The following is a 22627-nucleotide window of genomic DNA, read 5'->3' on the forward strand; positions in this document are numbered from 1 at the left end:
TAAAATAGCCGCTCACAGCATAGCCTTATCTCCGAGTGGAACACCCAATAAACTCTACTTCACCCTTTACGCTCAACAAATTTTAGACAAAATTTAATTAAAAAATTAACTTTTACAAATTTAGATAGCCATTTTCAACAACATCAAATAATTCAACAAATTTTTAACTATTTTATTAAAATATTAATTTTCAACTATTTATTTATTTTAATTCTAATTATAATTTATTCTTGTAAATTTTTTATTTTAATTCTAATGTATATCCTTTATTTATTTTACTTATAAATTTTTGTTATTTGGAAAACTAATAAGAATTTTTCTCTAAATATATTCTATTATATTCGTTGAGTTAACAAGTGTTACAAAATTGAAAATTGTAGTTAAAATTTTAATATATATATATAATATATAGATAAATTATTTTGAAAGTTCATATTCAAAAAGTCATTATAATGGTATGGGGAGAGAAGTAAATAGCAAAAAATAGAATCATTCTATGCATCAGTCTATAGCTGCAGCACACCTCACATTATTATTATTATTTTTACTGCAGCACACCTCGCATATGAGGTGTGCTGCAGCTATGGGCTGATATGAATAATTTTACCAAAAAATAATACATTTCTACTTGTGTGGGAGAGAAGCAAGCAACAGAAACATAATATATTAGTTCAAAAATAATATTTGGCCAATCCCTTTAGCTGAATAAATTTGACTAATAATATAATCTGAGATTAAAATTACTATTTATTTATTGAATACATTGTTATACTTTAATTTTTTTTTAGCTAAAATTTAATTTTATTGAGCACACTGTTAATACTGTAAGTGGCTAGAAACTGTGAGTGGGGCTGTAATTTTTTTTAATTTTTAATTTTTACATATATTTTAAAAAAAATAATAATCATAATATTATTAAAAAATAATTTCTTAAGTATTAAGAAAAAAAAGTCCCGTGGCTCCGGAAAAGTAGCTTTTTCCTCTTTATAAATAAGCTCCTATTTTCTATAATCTAATCTAATTTCGCATCACTTTTTTCAGGGCTCTATCTCTCTTTATAGGGTTTCATTCTGAGTCCTGACTCTCAAGTTTGGGATCTTCTTTTAGGCCTTTGATTATTTCTCATCTCAATTTTAAATTAAGCTTTTCTTGCGTTCTTATTGAGGTCGAATAAGGTTTTTTTGAGTCGATCTTTGAAATTTTGAGCCTTTGTTCGTCTAAATTGTGAAACAATGCCTCCGCGGATGGTGAAGAGGGGTGCGGCGTCGGCGGGGCCGAAGAGAACGGCAAGAAACACCAGAGGGACCGCGAAGGCTCAGAATCAGCCGCCGGACGCTGCGGCTGAGGAGTCGGTGAAGGTCGAGGAAGTCTCGATTCCGGTCGTGGAGGAAGTCTCGATTCCGATCGTAGAGGAAGTCAAGGTCTTGGAAAAGCCAGTTGCCGTGAAACTGGAACAGGAGGCAAAAGCGGATGCGAACGGCTTGTGTACGGTGAAAAGTAAGTTTTGTTTTGGACATCGAAATTGATTTTGGATTGGATTGAAAAAGTAGATTCTATGCATTCGTTGTGTGTGCTTGTGTGTGTGTTGGACTTGTTGGAATTGTTCAAAAGTTTTCCTTTTCTCTATGGGGCTGTGGCAGATTACGAGGAATTGATTGTGTGGTTCTTTGCTTCAGGCTCAGTGTCGGTTTTCCCTGTTTGGGTATTGGTTTTTTATTTTTGCGTTTCTATTGGTAAACCCGCTCACTTTGTTTCTGAATAGTACGTATATTTTTGTTGGCTGCCCGATTTAGTTGATATAGTTTTTACTCATGGATGAAATAGGAAGTTGCGATCTTTATTGGATTTTATGTTTATTTGGCGTATAAAATTGAACGTCTTAAAATACTCATTACTACAATCACTTTTGAGGCTTTGAAAAATGAGGTAAAACTTGGTGTTATGCTCCCTCCAGATCAAAGGTTTATATCCTCTTGGGTGTAAACAATTTCTAAGGGCCATCGGAAGGAGATTTTTTCCCCTTGAATTACTTGAGGTGCACTTGTACGAAACTACTTGCCGAGAGCATGTGCACCTCTGGAATTAGTTGGGACACTGTTTTAAGACACCTGGTGGCAATAAAAAAAAACTTCATAAAAAAGAGAGTGATAAGGGTAGAATGGATCTCTATGGAATTGGTTCAGTTGGAACATGCAGATTGGGTCGAACATGTGGTGTTCAATCCACATGTTATGATCAGGGGCCGAGTTGTTTTTCCCACTGGATGCACATTGCGACTTTGATAATCCAGTTAGTGACCACAGAGAGATCATGTGCTATTGTTTTCCTCTTCTTGAGAATTTTGTTTTTGTTGGAGCCTAGGATGACGGCTAAATATTTATTATAGGGTGTGAGTCACATAGGATCCCATTATCATATACTGATAGACATGTCTTGTCATAATTATGGGAATTGCATAAGTAATAGGATGAACACTTGTTGTGGGTTCTGTTACTTTTGCACTATAAGTTTCCTTGAGCCTATTTTGACTGGCTGGTTCATCATCCCTTATTTCATGACAGAAGAAGACGAGGTGAAGGAGTCTGTAGATGAATATGAAAAAGATGAACGGGTGGAGCTGGAGGATAATGACCCTGAAGAATATGGGGGGGTTGATTATGATGAGAAGGAAATAGAACATGAGGATGTTCAGGAGGTGGGAGATGTTGGAGAGGAAGAACATGAGGAGGATGCTGATGAAGAGGAAGAGGAAGAAGATGAAGAAGAAGAAGAAGAAGAAGAAGAAGAGGGTGATATGGTTGAGGAGGAAATGGAGGATGTTCATGAAGAACTTGAGGGCGAAGAGGAGGATGAGCATACTGGTGAGGATCAAGAGCATGCAACACTGGTTGATGCAGATGAAGAGGAGCACCACGAAGTTGTGAAGGAGAGACGCAAACGTAAAGAGTTTGAAGTATTTGTTGGTGGCTTAGACAAGGTTGCAACTGAGGATGATCTTAGGAAAGTTTTCGGTGCAGTTGGTGAGGTTACTGAAGTCAGGTTGATGATGAATCTTCAGACTAAGAAGAACAAGGGTTTTGCATTCTTACGTTTTGCAACTGTGGAGCAAGCAAAACGAGCTGTTACCGAGCTCAAACACCCGATGGTAATTTTTGATCTTCTCATGGTTTGAAATAGGAACTTATATGTCTTCACCTTGTAAATTGTACGTGTTAATGATTGCAATTCCAGATTAATGGGAAACAATGTGGTGTTACTCCAAGCCAAGACAGTGACACCCTTTTTCTGGGTAACATATGCAAGACATGGACAAAAGAAGCCGTAAGTATATTGGTTCACTTAATGTCACCATCAACCTAACTAGTCTTTAGTAGGAGTTGCTAAATTCCCGACTAATTGGTATCAACTTTGGTTCCAGTTGAAAGAGAAGTTGAAACATTATGGAGTTGAGAATGTTGAGGATTTGACGTTGGTTGAAGATAGTAACAATGAGGGAATGAATCGGGGGTTTGCATTTTTGGAATTTTCATCTCGTTCAGAAGCCATGGATGCCTTTAAGCGCCTTCAGAAAAGAGATGTTGTGTTTGGAGTTGATAGGCCTGCAAAGGTTTCTTTTGCAGATTCCTTCATTGACCCTGGTGATGAAATTATGGCACAGGTAATTTTTGGCTCCAACTTTTCTGCATTCTTTAGGGTGATTGCAGCTCCTGATGGTTTGACTCTTTTTGAAATGTGATGTTGGTCTTGGATATATCTTGTTAAGCTTGTAGGGATGCTAGTAATATCTTGCTGAGTACTTGAAAGTTATATTTGTTCTTGGAGATTAGATTTTGGATATGGGCATCAATCTACTCTAACGTCACTGAATCTAAGTTTATATATGGGATACAGCATCCCTTTGAAAAAAGTGGATTGAAGTTCTCAAAAGTTGTGTTTTCAGGGCCTTTTTTTTGTTAGTTTTTGTTGAATATATCATTGGGTATTATACTTTCTTTTTTGTTTGTCCGAGGGGAATTTCAATTGAACGTGCTTAGTGAATATTTTTGGAATTGCTGATGACATACTTTAAGTTACAGGTTAAAACTGTATTTGTGGATGGTCTGCCTGCTGCATGGGATGAGGACCGTGTTCGAGAGCTTCTTAGGAAATATGGAGAGATTGAAAAGATTGAGCTTGCCCGGAATATGCCTTCTGCCAAGAGAAGGGACTTTGGTTTTGTCACATTTGACACTCATGATGCTGCAGTGACATGTGCTAAAAGTATTAACAATGCAGAGCTGGGCGAAGGAGACAGCAAGGTTAGTCTTGGTTCTTAAGAGCTTTAGATGCTTTCAGTATTACTCAATGATATACTTGTTGGCATCAGTTGCCTTGGCTTGAGTAATAGCTATGGTCATCACCTTTTAGGCTAAAGTTAGGGCCAGATTGTCAAGACCACTTCAGAGAGGCAAAGGAAAGCATGTTGGTCGCGGAGATCTGCGATCTAGTCATGGGGCTGGACGAGTTGTGAGGAGTTCATGGGGTCGTCCAACACCACGCAATCTACCTGTGCGTGGAGTAAGAGGCATTGGAAGTCGTGTCCCACCTGCCAGTATGAAGAGACCTGGTGGATTGAGAGATAGACGCCCTGTTGTGTCCATTCCGACAAGAGGCAGGCCCCTGGCTCCTCCAGCTAGGCCCTATTTCAGGAGAGCGCCTGGTATGGTTAATTTTGTGCATTGTGTGGATGCAGAACTGCACTTTTGCCTGTATGAATAAATATATAGTTTTGCACTTTCTTGACAGTTAATTCATATCCAAAAAGTAGCCTGAAGAGGGAATATGGTCGGCGTGATGAACTTCCTCCAAGGAGCAGAGCTGCTGCAATTTATGGTCCTAGGGCCATCCCAGAGAGACGCCAATCATATAGAGACGACTACTCATCCCGTGGTCCTGGTTACTCTGATGTTCCTAGAAGTACAGCACGTCCAGCACCAAGGAGGGCTTATGTGGATGGTGGCTATGGCCATAGGTTTGAAAGACCTCCTCCTCCTCCTCCAAGTTACCGTGAGGGACGTGCCCGTGATTATGACTCCATGTCCGGTTCAAAACGCCCATATGCTGCTCTGGTTAGTATTGACTGTGTATACAGTTTTGCCATAATGTTATTTTTACACCATATTATGTTTTTCCAATTCTTTCATATATGAGTAATTTCTAAAGTGCATTTGATTTGTCTCTTATAATTCTAGGACGATGTACCCCCGCGTTATGCTGACTCTGGTGTCCGCCAATCTAGAGCTCGATTAGACTATGAATATGGTACTGGTGCTTCTCAGTATGGTGATGCTTATGGTGATAGGTATGTTCTTGTTTTTGAAATAAAAGTAGTTTTTACTTATCCCCATTTTCTAACCCATTTGTTGCTGTGTTTATGCACTTTTCGTTGTTATGGTTTGTAGGCTTGGGAGATCTAATCTTGGATATGGTAGTGGCAGAAGTTCTGCTTCAAATCAGGATTCACATGGGCTTTATAGCAGCAGTCGTCAAGGCATGACTTATGGAGGTGTGTTGTGTTGGTAGCAACCTGACTTGCATTTACCATCAATTGTGCATTTGTTGAAGTGATCTTGTTCTCCAATTTTTGCTTGTTTTTCCAGGCTCTTTCAGTGGTAGTGATGTTGGTGGAATGTACTCGGCAAACTATGGTGGTGATTATGTGTCCCGTGGAAGTGATGTATGCTAACCTTCTCCAATTGAATGGCAGTGTTTAGCGTTAAATCTTTTTTATTTTGTGTAATTATTCTATATCTGGCCTGTGTATAGGTTGGTGGTAGCTCTTACTCATCAATGTACTCTGGTCGTGGGATGGGTGGTAGCAGTTACATGGGAACTGGTAGTTCTGGATCATATTATTAAGGTAAGTATTTATCTTCTTGATGTTTCCTTTGGTAAAGCACATGAGGAATTTTAGACAGTATGCCCAAGTATTATTTTATTGGAGATCACTTTACCCCAGAAGCATGGCATCTCTTTGATCTTCTAAGAGGTGTGCTTGGTAATACTTGGAGCAGTGTGGTCACAAGTGAATTTGTCTATGGACAGATGCGTCATGACAAAGATGCTGCTCTAGGATGTGAACTAAATGAAGCCTATGCATTATGATGCCTACAGTGGAGTGAATGTGACAAGTCTAAAAGCCCTTGATATGTTGAGGGGATTTTTGTGGGAAAAAGGATCTGTGTTGGTTCAAGCCATTTTAGAAATCTACTGAAGTGCTAGTTTTCTAAGTTGGAATATATGCCTGTAAGGAAATTTTTAATTGTTCAGAAATGAAGACGAAGTGTGCTTAGCATGCTATATGTATGATCACGCATTTTATTTTCTGTATGACTTCACTGGATGGACAAATGTGGAGGTGTGCTGCATCATCTGTTTTTCTGGACACAGAATGATGAGATTGAGGGTTCTGTAATTGGACAAGGAATTTTGGGAAATCTTCTTGTGATTGAATTCACTGGTAAAGTTGTGGCTCCTACCTAGACACTCTGGTTATTTTGGATCACTTGCTCTTTTGAAGCAATACAGCCTTCATTGAATAGTAAAGTTAGTGAACCGGCTACTTCTTGAAGGTAGTAGATATACTGAGCTTGTTTGGAATACCTATGAAGTATGGGAAAGTAAGTGGTCATAGAATGTTGGCCTTGATTTTCTTTGGTTGGTATTATAAGCTCTGGTGCTATTAGTAAAAAAATGACAAAAATGAAATGATTTTGAATGAAATCAGTTTGTTTACGCTGGTTAATACGGACTGGGAATTGTGTATTTCTTTGGTTATGGAAGATTATTGCTACTTCCTGACTGGTTGAGAAGACCCTAATCAATGAAATGTAGAAGATGAAACTTAAATGGATGGTGCTTAATGAAGTGTATATATTTTTGTTTGAGGAATATCAACTGAATATACCGTGTGAATGGAGTTGTCTTTTGTCCTGATTCGCACTTGTGAATATTAATATCTCACCTTGTGAGAGATCCATTGGAAACTTGCCCCTGCCAAATTATTGGTATTTAGAGTCGTGTAGTTTATGGAGAAGTTGAGGATGGAGATCCTGATGTGTTGTGATTTCCATCAATCTGAGCTTTTTTAACAAATCAAGCATTGGCATTTTGTTATCTGGATCATAGATAAGTGTTGTTGCTATACTGATGGAGAAAAATGTGGGTATTTGGTCACACTTGACACTTCATTAAGGTTTGTCCTACTGAGGTTCATGGTTATGCACTTTGGACAAATCGAGCATTCTTGACTTATCCATTAGGAATATTAGAAATCTGCATTACTGGTTTGAAGCTATGCGACTCCTTGGTTTTTTTTTTTTTTTTTTTACCCATTTTGAGAAAAAACTCGGTAGGGGTTTGGGTTGGATACACTTGCATTTCTAATAACTTGAGTGGGAATTCAAGTATACATTTATCTCGTTTCCAGTTTTGCTTAGCTCACAATTTTGTTTTGGCAGCAGAAGCCAAGTTGCCTTGAAAGTCGTATTGCCTTTTAGGTGCTGGAGTTTGTTCTCAATTGGATTGTGTATTCTGAATTTATAAACAATTTCTGCAAAAATGAAGTGTAATGCTTGAAATTTTGGCCCATTATTTTATATTGTGAAAAAAAAAGAGCTGCATAAAAGATGAAACGCCCTGTCTGTCTGTCTGTCTCTCCCATCCACCTATTATTATTTTTGGCTACCTCTAATATTTGGTTTTGTTACTCAAAAAGCTCCTTGCACGAGGTATGTATGTGGGGTTTCATTTGATTATTTATTCAAGGATACTCCGGGGAGAGACCTACCCCACCATGAGAAAGATAAGAGGAGTTGTATGGGTGGTTGGTTCTTTCCCATAATTTTTAAAATTTTTAATAAGCCTGGCTAATCACAGTGAGTGGAAAATCGGAAATTGTGGAAAAGATTGTACAGATTCCTACCAAACCCGAGGTCCGGAGTCCGAAGAATCAATATAAGTCCTGAATCTTGAAACTCGATGAAATTGTGGTGGCAGATTCAAATTCAAGTTGGTCATAGAATATTATTATTTACTATATGTTCAAAAGAATAAAGACAAAATAGTGGATACTGAAATTCAACAAACATGGATACAGATTGGAAGGGTTGGCAAAAATCATGGTTCCAACAAATCGCTAATGGGCTCAGTAATTTACTGAACCTTTGTAAGTTTTAATTTTTTTAAAGGGATTTGATTTCTGGGAAATTTATATAGCTCCAGAGTGGGATTTGTAACTATTATTAGCCATTAAAATTTGTACATACTTGGGAAATAAGAAATGAAAATATTTGATCGCTTATTTTTTCCTTTCTGTTTAGATATAAAAATATTCTCAACTTATTATTATAATTTTTTCAAATTTTTATATAAAATATAATAAATAATTCAGTTTTTAAAATTTTAAAATAATAATATTATAAAAAATAATATTCTAATAATATTTTATTTAAAATTATTTTATCTCATTTTACTATTTAAACGAGTCAGCTGCTGGTAGCCTACTCAATTGTTAATAGCAGCAAGTGATATTATTTCTTCAGAAATATTAAGGCTTCGTTTGGTTCCTTAATTATTTTCAATTCATCTCAACTCATCATTACAACTTTTTTAAATTTTAATACAAAATATAATAAATAATTCAACTTTTTCAAATCTCAAAATAATAATAATATTAAAAAATAATATTTTAATAATATTTTATCATTTTAATTTAACTTAACTCACCTCATTTCAATATTCAAATACACTCTAAATGCATCGTGAGTACGTGAAGCAGTTCAGCTAAAACTGAAAAAGTACGCATTAGCTAAAAAGTCCAAGAATAGCGTTAGTATAATAAACACATTGTAATGTTAGCAAAGCAGGTGGGATCCGTGGCGCAATGGTAGCGCGTCTGACTCCAGATCAGAAGGTTGCGTGTTCGATTCACGTCGGGTTCAATTTCCATCCGCATCTGTTTTTGCCATTTTTCTCCTGAAATATCCTATATCGGAAAGCCTTAGGAAACCTCGTGTAAAGGCCTCATGCGATAGCACTTCTCTCTCTTTTATTTGAAACACACCCTTTTCATCTAAGTAAACTTAGGTTGCGTTTGAATGTTAAGTCAAATTGAACTTTTTATAAATAGTAATGAATTGAGATGGTGAAATAAATTTTATGAGGTCCATCTAAGATGTGTTTAAATATATTTAGATGTTAAGATAAATTTAGATATATTTATGAGAAATTAAAAAAGGTTATGAGTTATGCGTGTAAAAAAGTATTGAATTAAAAAAAATTATAGGTCTCATGTGTAAAGAAGTTTTGAGTTGAGATGAATTTAATAGTTTGAGAGTTTGATGCTTAGATGTTAAATTCAATTTAAAATTAGATTGAACTGAGTTCTTCTCGGAGCCTTTAATGAATATTCTACTGCCATCTTTGAAATTCTCATTGTTTGGTTCCGAACGTGACGTTGAAAACTTTTCCCAGTGCGACTGCTAATGATACTGAATTTCTCGTCAGTTCATCAATGGCACATAGCTCTCTGCTCAACCAATAAAGCATGCATATTGCATATACAACAAGTATGAAGAGGATCTTGGTTAACCCGGTCTTTAATGGAGAGGACTTTAGCCAACCTGAAACACCATTTATCCTTGAATATTACCCTTTGGGAAATCCAGATTTGGCTTCATAGACAGACATTACACTGGAAAGACATGAAAGTGGCTTTCACATACTTGCCCAGTTCAGTGCTTGCATCTGCAGCAATCACCATTATTAGTTGGCTCTTGATTGAAATAGAGATTACAGTGTTTTATCGCCAAAGTGGTGCTTAGATCTAAAGCTCATCCGGTGGTAATGGAAAATTTTTCTGAGGCAATGTGATGTGCAGGAGCAGCGGGGTGCCAAATCCTCATGGATATATGCTTAAACACTATGATCCGAATCAAGCCAAATGTTCTTTTTCATGTTTTCAAATCTTTTCATGTCGATCAGGCAATATAATTCGATTTATGAGCCATGAGATCTCTCAAGTCTAACAAACACACCCATGAAAATTTGAGGCTCCATCATCATAGAAAGCAACTACAGAAACATGTGAAAGGAATTGCAAGTCCAGGAGTCTTTACCAATCAACACGGCGTCACACTAATCAACAAAAGATTAGCAACTTCAGATCAAGAGAAACAAAACATGGTAACGCCACAGAAATGAACAATACTGAGAATAAAACATCGCCCAGTGAAGTTAGAAATGCAGAACTAGCATTAGAAAAAAAAATACTATTTAAGCAGACACAGCTTGTTCCTAATAAGCTAGGAATCAAAACACAGAATCGACAATAAAGCAACGTTTTAAGTGAAAATCAAGCTACAGCTAGTTAGGTTCCACATAGTTATACTAATTCTAAGAAAAGTGGCATAAGCCAAATAAAACATGACGACTAAACTAGGAAACTCAAATCATCTCTGTCACTGGGCCTGCTGAGCAAGCTCCACGAATGTCTGATACCAAACCACTCCCAAATTCTCAATTGCTAACAGAAGAAAAAATTACAGAAACAAAGACCCTTCTTCTGGGAGAATAACATGGCCAAGAAACCCATAAAATCCAAGTACAAAAAGGCATTCTAAGACTCCGGGGAGGGCATTCGCTTTGCCTTCTTCTTCTTCTTCTCCGAGAAGGCCTTGGCAAACGCCTCCACAATCCGCTGCTGCGACTCCAAGATCATCTCGGTACGCTTCATCTCCATCTCCATCCGCATCGCCTCAATCTCCCTCGCCATCTCCATCTTCATCTGCTCCATCTTCACAAACCCGTCTCCTAATACCTTTATCGCCGACACCATCTCCGTCACCGGGTCCCTCTCCTTCTTCCCCGACCCTGCCGAATTACACTCCCTCAAAACCCTGGCCCCAAAATTACCGCCAGAACTTGAACTAGGGTTAGGGTTAGGGGTTGAATTAGGATTAGAGTTATACTTGTGCTCAGCCTTGCCGAAATATTTCGACCCGGGCTGCGCTATACTCACCCCGGACGGGATTCTGATCCGAAACCCACTTCCTCCACTACCACCCCCACCACCACCGCTGCCACCCCCAATCCCATTATTCCTATACAATTTACTCATATGCCTCATATTGGGACCTCCTCCATTCTTGAATTCTTCGTACAAATCCTGATCTTCGTCATCTTCGGCGTCGATGTCGTTATCGTTGTCGCTGTCGGACACGTTCACGCGTTTTTTTGGAGGATCCGGAGGAGGGGCCCTTTTCCATGGCGTCCATGCGCTTGAAGTGGACCCAGGAGGAGGTGAACCGAGAAACGGGCATGGAGCGGGCGCGCTGAAGCTCTGTACGGTAGCGCTTGCGGAGCTTCTCCATCTTGTGACGGCACTGGACGGCGGTCTTGGGAGGGGAGGCCGCGGAGCAGCGGCGGGCCACGGAGTCGGCCACCTCCTGCCAATGGGTAGCCTTGAGGTTTCCGCGGCGGAGGGAGTACCACTTGTCGCGGTACGAGTCGATCAGAGCGACCGTCTCGTCGTGGGACCAGCAGGGCGGCGGGAGGCGGCGGGATGCGGTGGTGGCTGATGATGCGGGCGGTTGCGTCTCGGATTGAGGCAGTGGGGGTGCGGGTAGCGACAGCGTTATACCCACGGCAGTGGGTGGGCCCGAAGGAGTGGTGGGTGCGGCGGCGTCGTCTGCGGGTGGCGGCGAGGATGAGGAAGCCATGGTGGAGGATAACGGAAAAGAAGGTTCTTTTCTCGTTCTTATTGAGAATCCAGGGGTGAGGATAAGAAAGGCAGCGCAGGTTGGAAAGCGGAGGAAATGGAAGTAGAGGTGGTGGTTGGGAAATCAGGGTGGGGAAGAAGGATAAGGTGGGTGGCGCAGAATAGAAAGAGGGAAAAGCAGAGAGGTTGTGGTGGGGTACAAGGGTGGAGAAGGAGATGAGGGAGTGGAGGAGATAAGGAAGAAAGTGGTGTTTGGTGACATATTGAGGTGGAGGGAGGAGTGTGCGGCTGATTTTGAGATCTATCTAGATGGATGAGGAGGCCACCGCTTAGGTGGAGGGGGTGGGGGAGGGCTAACGTGCACCGTGGGGGAAGGGTGTGATAGGCTGCGCACCCTTCTCCCGCACCAATTCTCTGTCTGTCTGTCTGTCTATATAGGTCCACCTCTGACTTTGGGGCCACTATCATCATCAAAGTCTTTCTTCACAAAATATGGGATAGATATCATTCGTACGATCAAACAGTGTCATGTAATCAACCGCACGGGGTGGGCGTAGGTGGCTGTGACTTATTTTTGGGTGGCATTTTTGAGAGAGAGAGAGAGAAGGGGTGGTTGAAAGCAACGTTGGGTAAGTAGCATGATAGCTATGCTATATGGTGGAACCGTCAACACCCGATGTTCGGCAGCCAAAACTTCCATCTGGTTCGGTTGGCGTTTGGGCGTTAGGTTTGGTTTGGAATTCGTTGGTTTTCCTCCTTTAACTACACGGGGGTTGATAGACTTGTGGTTTGGCTTCAACTTCGGATGGAGCTTTGAGTGCCGAAACAATTTGGGGTTGCTGCTCTCTTGTCCTTTTCTGCCCAACACAGAATCCTCAAAAGGCCAAGCCCAGTTAGGCACATGGGAGCCTGTTGGATATGTAGACACCTTCCTTGGTGCCTTGGTGTTGGACCGTTTGGGGGGGGGGGGGGGGGGGGGGGCACTGCAAGGTAGGTTTTCACCATATTCGGACCTTCCAAATGATTCTGTGGATGCCGGATGGAAAGGGGCAAGAATTGGACTGAGAAATTCACAAGTGTATTTCAGCAAAAAGAGAGAGAAAAAAAATAAAAAAAGAGAGAGAAATCTGTGTACTGGATTGAGCTAGGCCCAACGAGATTTTTCCACACCTCTCTAAATTGGTTGCAAGTGCAAAAGAAGCCCTAACCGATAATATGAGAGCAATGGAAAGGAATTAGATCAGATGGGTGGACATAAATGAGAAAAGCTCCAAAGGTTGATGTCGTGTTTTTCAAGCTTGGACGACTCCATGTTGACAGCACTCGGACTATTACCTGCACATTGGAGAAAGGGACCTCGGGGTCCATTGTATCTCCGATGCTTAAGTTAGTTTTGATGTAAGACATGAAGAGAGAGAATAATAGTAAAGATATGTGTAGATGTTAACTTTCTTGTCGGTTGCAGGATGCGTTTATTTATGCCTGCCGACCTGATCTCCATGGTAGCGGAGTGTTGCTCTATAGGAGATCGTGTGTTCATGCTGCCTACTCGCCGGGCTATAAGGTACTTAGGTTTGATGTGGGTGTTCTGAGCTCTTGGTTGCATTGAATGCGGCATGTTTTTCTTCTCTAAGTTTCCCCCATCTCATTAATGCAGCGTGCCTTTTTCCCTAAGCTTCATTTCCTTGTATTGAATGTGGCGAGCCTTCTTCCTTAAGTGTCTTCTGTTTCATTAATGCATGGTGTGAATTATCCTGGACATCCCTAGGTTGTATTGAATGCGACATTCCTTCTTTAAGTCTTTCTTATGTCTTCTAGCTGAACTTTTGATGTGTGCATGGTCCAGCCTAGATCTCAAGCCCTGGATCCGACCCAATCCTTCCTAGCCCACTCGGCCTTGCCCATAACTCACATCTGGATTTTGACTTGCGCTTTTCTCCTGGTCTGGCCCAAAGGAATTACTCCCTTCACGGTAGGCACAATGAAAGTTAAATGAGATGTGGCTGTTGATTAGCAAACATCTCCCTGACCATACCATGCTCGCACATGGTATTGATGACGGGGAGCATTAACTACAATTCGTTTTTGTTGGGATTTTGGGCAATTAGTCTGCCCGGTGTAGATTTGGGCAATTAATAGAAGCCTCTAATCAATTGCTATGCTGTCTACAAGTTTGAGATGTGAAATGTGTTTGATTAGGCTGCCCACAGGTTATCTAAGGAGCGAGTCATTCACATGTAATTATGAGGTTGTGGAAATGGATCAGGTCAGTATGCACAGTAGGGGCTCCGACTCCGACGGAGTCGGAGATGTCATTTCCGACCTCCAACTCCGACTCAAGTCGGAGGCGGATTTTCCCTCCGACTCCGACTCCGAAGGTAGTCGGAGTCCGATTCCGATCGGAGGTCGGAGCTCCGAACTCCGATCGGAACTCCGAACGGAGGTCGGAGCTTCGACTCCGAACATAATTTCCGAACTCCTCACAAAATTTTGTTTTTTTTTTTATTATTATTTAAATTTTATTGTTCAATTTCGTTTCAGATAGTGAGCAACATATATATATTTTTTTAAAGTGAAACGATCTACAAATATTTGGTTTATTCAAGAGTTTTCAATAATTTAAATATTCGTTCTGATTTTGTAACTGAATTTTGATTATATCTTTAATTTGTTTTATATCCGCCTGAAATTTAGCATTAAAAGTGCTCATGACTCATGAGTTGAAAATTACATAAATTTAAAATTTTATAAAAAAGAATGATGGTACGAATTTCTATAATTCGATTAATTTCAGTTGGATAATAAATTCTAAACGTTTGAGAGAGGATGAATAAGTACTAATAGAAATTATAGAATAAAGAGTACTTATCTCACGTCTTTGCTCGGGATATGACTACATAAATATAACTATATAAATAGTTTAAAAAGTAAATAACATGTATGATGTAGCCATAAGTTATAACAGTCTCATTATTAACGTAATAACAATATGACTATAATTTGAAATATAACTACAATTCGATTAAACACGGATTTCAGTCAAATAATTTTTGTTCCATTGGTCATGCCTGAAATGAAGATAGAAAGTAGCAATCAATAGATGAAAAAAAATTGATAATAAAAAATTAAATACGGTAAAAGAATAATTTGATTCTTACCAAGAAAGGAGGTTCTCCCAACTCCATCCCAACTCTCAAGTAGCGTCCGTTCCAGACTCTCAATCATCGGTAATTATGTTAGGGTTCACAATTAGATCTATAAAATCATAAAAATTAGAAGTTAGAAACATTAAAAATAATTAAATCATCATTTAAAAGCATATAAACTTACCCGATTCAAGCCTATAGCTCTCGGCATCAACGCCAACGGTATCTAGTCCAATAGGCGTTTCACTTATCCAATTCTGTGTGCAAACGAGGGCCTCTACGGTTGACGGTGACAATGAACTCCGATAAGCATCCAACACGCGACCTCCAGTGCTAAATGCCGACTCTGAGGCAACTGTAGTGACATGAATGTCTAGCACATCTCGGGCCACACGGGAAAGGACTGGATACTTGGTGGAATTAACTTTCCACCAAGTTAATAACTGAAATACATCACTAGGTGCCTCGACAGCTTCCATAAAATATCGTTCAACCTCAGATATACAATGCATAATATTCCTTGTTGACATGAGTTGATGATACTGCTGTATAATACGATTGCCTCTAACCCCTACAGATGGGTCAATATCACCTGAGGAAACTGTCAATCCTGTCGGCCTCGAATGTGAGGAGCTACCAACTGCGGATGAAGGCTGAGCACTAGTACTGTAGTGATGATATAAGTCATCAACATCACTTTTTAGCAATTTAATAAACTCTGCAGCCTTCACTGCCCCGAGGACGGAATTTACCCAAAATTCTAGAACGGCCAACTTAACTCGGGGGTCAAAGATCACAGCTACAAATAGCAATCTATTTATCTTCTCAATATTCCCCCAATATTTATCATATTTGATCTTCATCCTCGTAGCCATAGCAGATAACAATCCAGCAGAGTCAGTACAACTATTTTCCAACTGGAAGTGAAGCTCCGAGAGCTCGTTGAAAAATGAGTTCGCAGTCGTATATTTGGATCCAGATAGCCGCATGGTTATCTCATAAAAAGTTCTTAAAAATTCAACAAAATAACTCACACTGGTCCAATCATGTGCGTCCGGCGCACCGAGCCCCTGTCCTGCTGGCTCCAACAAAGCATACCTCAGGCCCCCATCCTCGACCTCCATCCGCTCGAATGCTTTTTGGTACTTCTGTGCCACATCCAACATCATGTATGTAGAATTCCATCGAGTCGGAACGTCCAAGCACAGCATACTAGAACATTCAATTTTCAGATCTTCTGCTATTGCCTTAAACTTGGCAAGCCTTTGAGGGGAATCCCTCACATATCGTACAATGTTGCGGACTCGGGTTATGGAATCATGAACCTCTTTTAATCCCTCAACAACTATGATGTTAATGATATGAGCACAACATCGAACGTGAATAAACTCGTGGGCCCGAATGACATCATCTCTCACCGTCGTGTTCCGCTTAAACCAATCAATTGCTGTTTCATTCGCACTGGCATTGTCAACTGTAATACACAGCACTTTTCGAATTCCCCAGTCCTTTAAACAATCATCCATCTTCGCCCCAATGGATGCACTTTTATGATCCACAATTTCTTTAAAACCAATAATTTTTTTATGCAAAATCCATTCACTGTCAATGTAGTGTGCTGTGATACACATGTAGCAGACGTTCTGTATGGAAGTCCATGTGTCAGTCGTAAAAGACACTCTCTGGCCAGTGGTAATAAACATCTTCCTCATCTCCTCCTTGTCCTTCGCATGTCTCTTCATACAATCTCGCATCACTGTATACCGTGATGGAATGGGAAATCGTGGCTCAACAAAATTTAGAAACTTTCGAAAGCCTATTTTCTCGACTGTGGTAAATGGCATCTCATCAGTAATTATCATCTCTGCAAGCATGTCCCTCAACATCTTCTCACTGTATTGAGGGATGACCAATTTCTTAGTCTGTGTACCATCAGTGGCTGTAGAAGTTTGGTAACTGAGGTTGGTCTGATCAGTGGCTTGCAATCCCTTCGCTATCTTATATCGTTGACAACCATTTAGATGTGCTATTAACACACTGGTACCTTGCTTCTTCGAATGGCATCCACAAAGTGATCCACAGTAATGACATCTTGCTACTGGGTTCGCAATTTCACCAGGAATTTTGGTGAAATGCTCCCATGTCCACGACCTCTTTTTAGAAGGTCGTGGTGGTTGATCTTGCTCAATGGGCATCTCCTCCTCTTCGTTGAACATATCCTCATTCTCTATATCAACTGGGAGTGGGAGTCGACTACTCGCACAAGATGTAGCTGCTCTAGATGTAGCTGCCCTAGATGTGGCTCTAGGGGTGGAAGTACCCACCGGTGTAGGAGTTGTAGCATTGGCATCCGCCACATTCCTTTGTGGACGATCATCTCCACTATGTCTAGGATCCATATCACAATCAATGAAGCTGAAAAAATTAAATTAGAAGCAAAAAATTAGTTTAAAAATAAACTAGGCTATTGTATTATACAATAGGACATGTATTATTGTATCATAATATATTATTGTATCGATGTATTATTACATCGAGGTTCGGTTGACTTGCGCTCGACTCAGCGGAACCCATCCAGAGAGGTTCGCTCGACGTGCGCTCGACGTTCGCTCGAGCGGAACCCATCCAGAGAGGTCCGCTCGACGTGCGCTCGACGTGGCACTCGAGCAGAATCCATCCAGAGAGGTTCGCTCGAAATGCGCTCGACATGGCGCTCGAGCAGAATCCATCCAGAGAGGTTCGCTCGACGTGCGCTCGACATGGCGCTCGAGCAGAATCCATCCAGAGAGGTTCGCTCGAAATGCGCTCGACGTGGCGCTCGAGCAGAACCCATACAGAGAGGTTCGCTCGACTTGAGCTCGACATGGCGCTCGAGCAGAATCCATCCAGAGAGGTTCGCTCGAAATACGCTCGACTTGGCACTCGAGCAGAACCCATCCAGAGAGGATGCGCTCGACTTGCGCTCGACGTGGCGCTCGAGCCAATGTTCAATACAACGTGCGCTCGACTTGCGCTCGACACCTCGCTCGAGCGCAAGTCTGCAATACAATGTAAAATTCAGGGTTTTGAGCGCCGTGTTGGGACTATATTGAATATTCAATACAACCAATTCACAAGAATCACAACTACTGGCTCCAATTCATAAGAGACGTGCTTGAATTAAATTTAGGGCTCACCGTAGGTGGAAGCTGAATAGAGGAGCAACGAGGAACGGCGGCACGGAGGAGCAACGACGAACGGCGGCACGCTGGCACTAGGACAGAAGACGCGAGAGAGAAGGGATGGTTCAGTCACTGGGACGGGAGACGCGAGAGAGAAGGGAGAAGGAAGAAGAAGAAGAACTGGAGAAGGAAGAAGAAGGGGGGGGAAGGGGAACGTATGAGGCTCATGAGGCTTCCTTAGGAAGACATATGAAACGACGCCGTTCCATATTAAGTGGAACGGTGTCGTTCAATAATTTTTTTTTAAACCCAGTTTAAAACGACGTCGTTTTACAGCTGGGTTTAAAAAAAAATTCGGAGTCGGAGTCGGAGCTACATGGAGCTCCGACTCCGACTCCGCTTCCGAATCACTAGTCGGAGTAGTTCTGAATTCCGACTCCGAATTCCGACAACTCCGACTCCGTCGGAGTCGGCGTCGGAGCGGAGGTCGGACGGAGTCGGAATTCTCGGAATTTTGCACACCCCTAATGCACAGTGCCTAGTATCCATCATCTACTGCTAGGACTATTGGGTTATCTTATGTCATTTGCATCCCTGTAATTAAAAATCGAATGATGTGCAAGGAACCATCCTCCGTCGAGAAAATATTTGTGGATTCTCAGTATTAATTGCTGTTGATAGACAATGTGGATCTTGGCCTTAATACATATAGGATCCATATATTACAGAAAGATACATGTAATCAAATTTTATTAAACATTACACGGACATGATACGAGTGGCTAATCAACATGAACAATACGTAGCTATAATACTAATTTGATAATCACAGGACTCGTACTAAACTCCTCCAAACAAGAACACAGAGAGAGAAGACACGAATATATACGCTTCATAAAGCCTGGACACACTACAAAAAAAGCAAGCACAGATCATTTGGGATGATAACGACTATTTGAGACAAAAGTAGATTTATTTTTACAGGAAATAATTATTTTTGTTGGAAATAATTGATCACAAATAAACATTTTCTTGTAATGACATCAACAAACCCGAGATCGATCCTGAAAATCTATCTAAACGTCCTGAACAGCTTCTAAACTTGACGAACACTCGGATCAAAAGCCTCATTGCAAAAGGAACAGCAGCAGCGATCAGAATATAGCGAAACCTCACGGAGTCCTTGGGAGTGACAGCGAATACAGCAGACCCGTATGTTACAATCATAGACGCCGTGGCAATCAACACTTCAAGATGGAAAGGAAACCTGTATGTTAAGTACACGATGACCAAGAGTGAAGCTGAAAAGGCCAAAGTGTTTGAAATCAAGAAAACATAATAAGCTTCTTTTTCAGTTGCATAAATGGCCCTCCCAGCTTTGTGTCCATCTTTATCATCCTGCCAAACTCCCCCAGGAGGGTTCACCCCAGCTTGAAAGGCTACTGCAGCAATCAGCGTGGCAACTACTATGAGAACGTTCCGAGCATCTCCTGGTGAGTCCCTGTCTTCCTCATATTGAAAGTGCCTGAACGAGCTCTTGCTCCTTGTAGTGGTTTTGGATTGATTATCCATTTTTTTTCCCTGTCAAAATTAAGCACTGATATGTGGTTTGCTTTTAAAATGATTCCACGGATGAGTCTGTTCTTCATTTATATATTTGCTGCTTTTGTGTTTAACTCCTATCTTTTCAGAAAGATCGGTGGCGGCACTAGGAAGCTTTAACTATATGGGCCACGTCTTTTGTGGCTAAGACATTAGCGGGGCAAAGTGGACGCGAAAAGAAATTATATTGAATGCCTTTTTCAGAAAAAAGTAGGGACTCCGGGGCCTCAAGACCTTTGTATATAGTCTTGGTCTCATGGTGTTGTTTGTGAATGATAGAAGAATCAAGAACCAACGACATCTGGAAAAATAAGTTTCAAATAGCTGTGATCTATGTCGTATAGAGGTGTGACGATATATATTTGGGTAAACGTCTTTTCCTTATGACATGAGGTACATCAACATGGGCAAGTTGATTCGAGTCTTTGTAAACGTGCCCTGGATGCAGGAAAAAGAAAAAGAAAAGAAAATGATAGTTAAGTGGTTCTTTTATATTGGTTCTCTGATGTTTGGTAGTGTCCATGCATGAGTAACAACAAACAGATAACTGGCCTAATCGTCATGGTAGCTAGGCAGAGCCTTTTTGTACATAATATCTTCGACTTCAAGTGAATAACTAATCAAGTTTACATAGAAATGATAGTTGCAGTTGTGAGTATGTAAACGTCGTGTAATCATTTTTAAAAAAATGAATAAATACATGATTCACATAAAAAAAAAATTAAAATTTTCAAAATAGTTATACGGCGCTTGTATACTCCACGACTATACGTAGCATTAATCAATAACTGGCCAGCTTTAGTACTCCCTTCCCTCCCCAAAAGTTCATGCGTATGAGTTTAGGAAGAAATGCATTTATGAAGTAATTGTACGTGCATGATCGATAGTACTGATATTTCCTCAGTACATGAACATGAGCTTGATGAAAATAAATCACATTTAATAAGCTTGTTATTATATAAAGAAATGTTTTAACCATAAAAAAAAAAAAAAAAAATCTACAAAAGTGTTTGTTATAGCTACGCAGAGTCCGATCATAGAAGACCAGATCTTTTCCCGATGAAACTGCCGACTTGTTGTCAATAAATTAATATGATTCCTAGCTTTCTCTTACCAAATTGCATGACAAATAAACTAATGATGTAGCACAATGATGTGTGTTTTTCTCCTTAATTTGATCATGTGTTCACCTAGATAATTATTTTCCACCAATGTCATCAGTTCGATCTTCTCTCTCTCTCTCTCTCTCTCCACACACAGATATATACATATATATAACTACTGGCAACAACAAGATTAATTACAAGGTCTTTTAACTCTCAAGTCCCCGGAATCCCCACCTTCTTCAGGGAACGGCGTTCCATATAATTTGTTTTTTTCCTCGGCCGGCCTTACCCTTCTAATTTCTTAGCCATAAAAGTTATCGCCCATAACGACGAAGCATTGAGCCTTATCTCTGCCTCGTGTGTTACTGGTAAGATTGAACTTATAATATTATATAAAGCAGCAGATCAATGATGAACAAGACTCATCCGTCGAATCATTTAAAAGCAAACCATATATCATTGCTTCGACAGACAAAAAAAATGGATAATCAATCCAAAAAAAGCACTGTAAGGAGCAAGAGCTCGTTCAGGTACTTCCAGTTTGAGGAAGGCAGAGACTCTCCAGGAGATGCTTGGAACGTTCTCTTAATAGTTGCCACTCTGATTGCTGCAGTGACCTTTCAAGCTGGGGTCAACCCTCCTGGGGGAGTTTGGCAAGATAACAAAGATGGACACAAAGCGGGGAGAGCCATTTATGCATCTGAAAAACAAGCTTATTATATTTTCTTGATTTCCAACTCTTTGGCATTTTCAGCTTCAGTCTTGGTCATAATGTCCCTAACATACAGATTCCCTTTTCATCTCGAAGTGGTGGTTGCCACGGCTTCAATGATTGTAACATATGGGTCTGCTGTATTCGCTGTCACGCCCAAGGAATCGATGAAGTTTCGCTATATTCTGATCGCAGCTGCTGTGCCTTTTGCAATGAGGTTTTGTATTCGAATCTTTATCAAGTACTTATTAAAGAAATCATCTGCAGCTGAGGACTCACCCGCGGGTTGTTGATGCCCAGGATTCTGATGAAGTTTTTTAGCGTTGAATTCGTGTGTACTCTTCTTATCTTTCTCTCTTTTGTTTTCATCAATTTGGAGGAGTTTTGTGTCTTTATTTCTAAATCTAATACTCTTCTATTTCTTCTCAATCTCAAGCATTTAATTCTCTATTAGGTAAGGTTTAGATAGTGAGTTAAGATAAAAGTTAAAAGTTAAATAAAATATTGTTAGAATAGTATTTTTTAATATTATTATTATTTTAGAATTTGTAAAAGTTGTAATGGTGAGATGAGATGAAATGAGATAGATTGAGAGTGTTTCCCAATCCAAACTGAGCTTAGCCGCTTTTGTTCCCTCACAAAAACTTTCATCTTTATGTTTTATCAGTTAAGTTTTGTCTTGCCTCATTTGTTTTCATAGATGAGATAAGATAAAAATTAAAAATTGAATAAATATTGTTAAAATATATTCTTTTAATATTATTTTTGTTTTAAGATTTAAAAAAGTTGAATTATTTATTTTATTTTGTGTGAGAATTTAAAAAAATTATAATAATTAAATATGATGAAATAAAATGAGTTAAGAAATTTAGCGAATAGATTTATGCGGCCACAAAAGCCTCAAGTTTGCTAAATAGTATTCTTCAGCTAAAATCTCAAAACTATAGCTAAATGTAATGACCAATTAATTAGTTGCTTAGGAATCTGATCAATAGAGGAGTAAAATGCAGAAGAACCATCAGAACCTAAATTTGCTAAGCCATCAGTAAATTTATTGCCTTCTAGCTCTGTATGCGTCCACCCTGATCATAATGATCTTCCTCCATATCCCTCTCCCCCTGTGATCACCTCCATTAATCCAC

The 22627-nt window shown here is 40.0% G+C and overlaps 3 protein-coding genes, 1 non-coding gene and 1 pseudogene across 4 annotated transcripts; 3 read left to right on the plus strand and 2 right to left on the minus strand.

Moving 5' to 3' along the window:
• Positions 1–1019: 1019 nt before the first annotated feature.
• LOC121238351 (heterogeneous nuclear ribonucleoprotein R-like) lies at positions 1020–8341 on the plus strand. The gene is made up of 12 exons (XM_041135191.1): positions 1020–1497; positions 2562–3145; positions 3232–3321; positions 3419–3658; positions 4077–4298; positions 4408–4699; positions 4786–5108; positions 5232–5341; positions 5442–5546; positions 5638–5716; positions 5806–5899; positions 6085–8341. Exons 1-11 carry the CDS (start codon positions 1233–1235, stop codon positions 5896–5898), a joined length of 2403 nt encoding a protein of 800 aa, XP_040991125.1. The 5' UTR covers positions 1020–1232; the 3' UTR covers position 5899; positions 6085–8341.
• A 568-nt stretch (positions 8342–8909) lies between these two features.
• Positions 8910–8981, plus strand: TRNAW-CCA. The gene has a single exon. It is a non-coding gene; the product is annotated as a tRNA-Trp (tRNA).
• Positions 8982–10365: 1384 nt separating this feature from the next.
• LOC121239155 lies at positions 10366–12705 on the minus strand (annotated as a pseudogene).
• A 6374-nt stretch (positions 12706–19079) lies between these two features.
• LOC121239428 lies at positions 19080–19637 on the minus strand. Its single transcript, XM_041136679.1, has one exon. It carries the CDS (start codon positions 19635–19637, stop codon positions 19080–19082), a length of 558 nt encoding a protein of 185 aa, XP_040992613.1.
• Positions 19638–21253: 1616 nt separating this feature from the next.
• On the plus strand, positions 21254–21778 carry LOC121239429. The gene has a single exon (XM_041136680.1). The coding sequence runs from the start codon at positions 21254–21256 to the stop codon at positions 21776–21778; it is 525 nt and encodes a 174-aa protein (XP_040992614.1).
• The last annotated feature ends 849 nt before the right edge of the window (positions 21779–22627 follow it).

Source organism: Juglans microcarpa x Juglans regia, chromosome 7D, assembly GCF_004785595.1.
Source record: "Juglans microcarpa x Juglans regia isolate MS1-56 chromosome 7D, Jm3101_v1.0, whole genome shotgun sequence".
Lineage (NCBI taxonomy): Eukaryota > Viridiplantae > Streptophyta > Magnoliopsida > Fagales > Juglandaceae > Juglans > Juglans microcarpa x Juglans regia.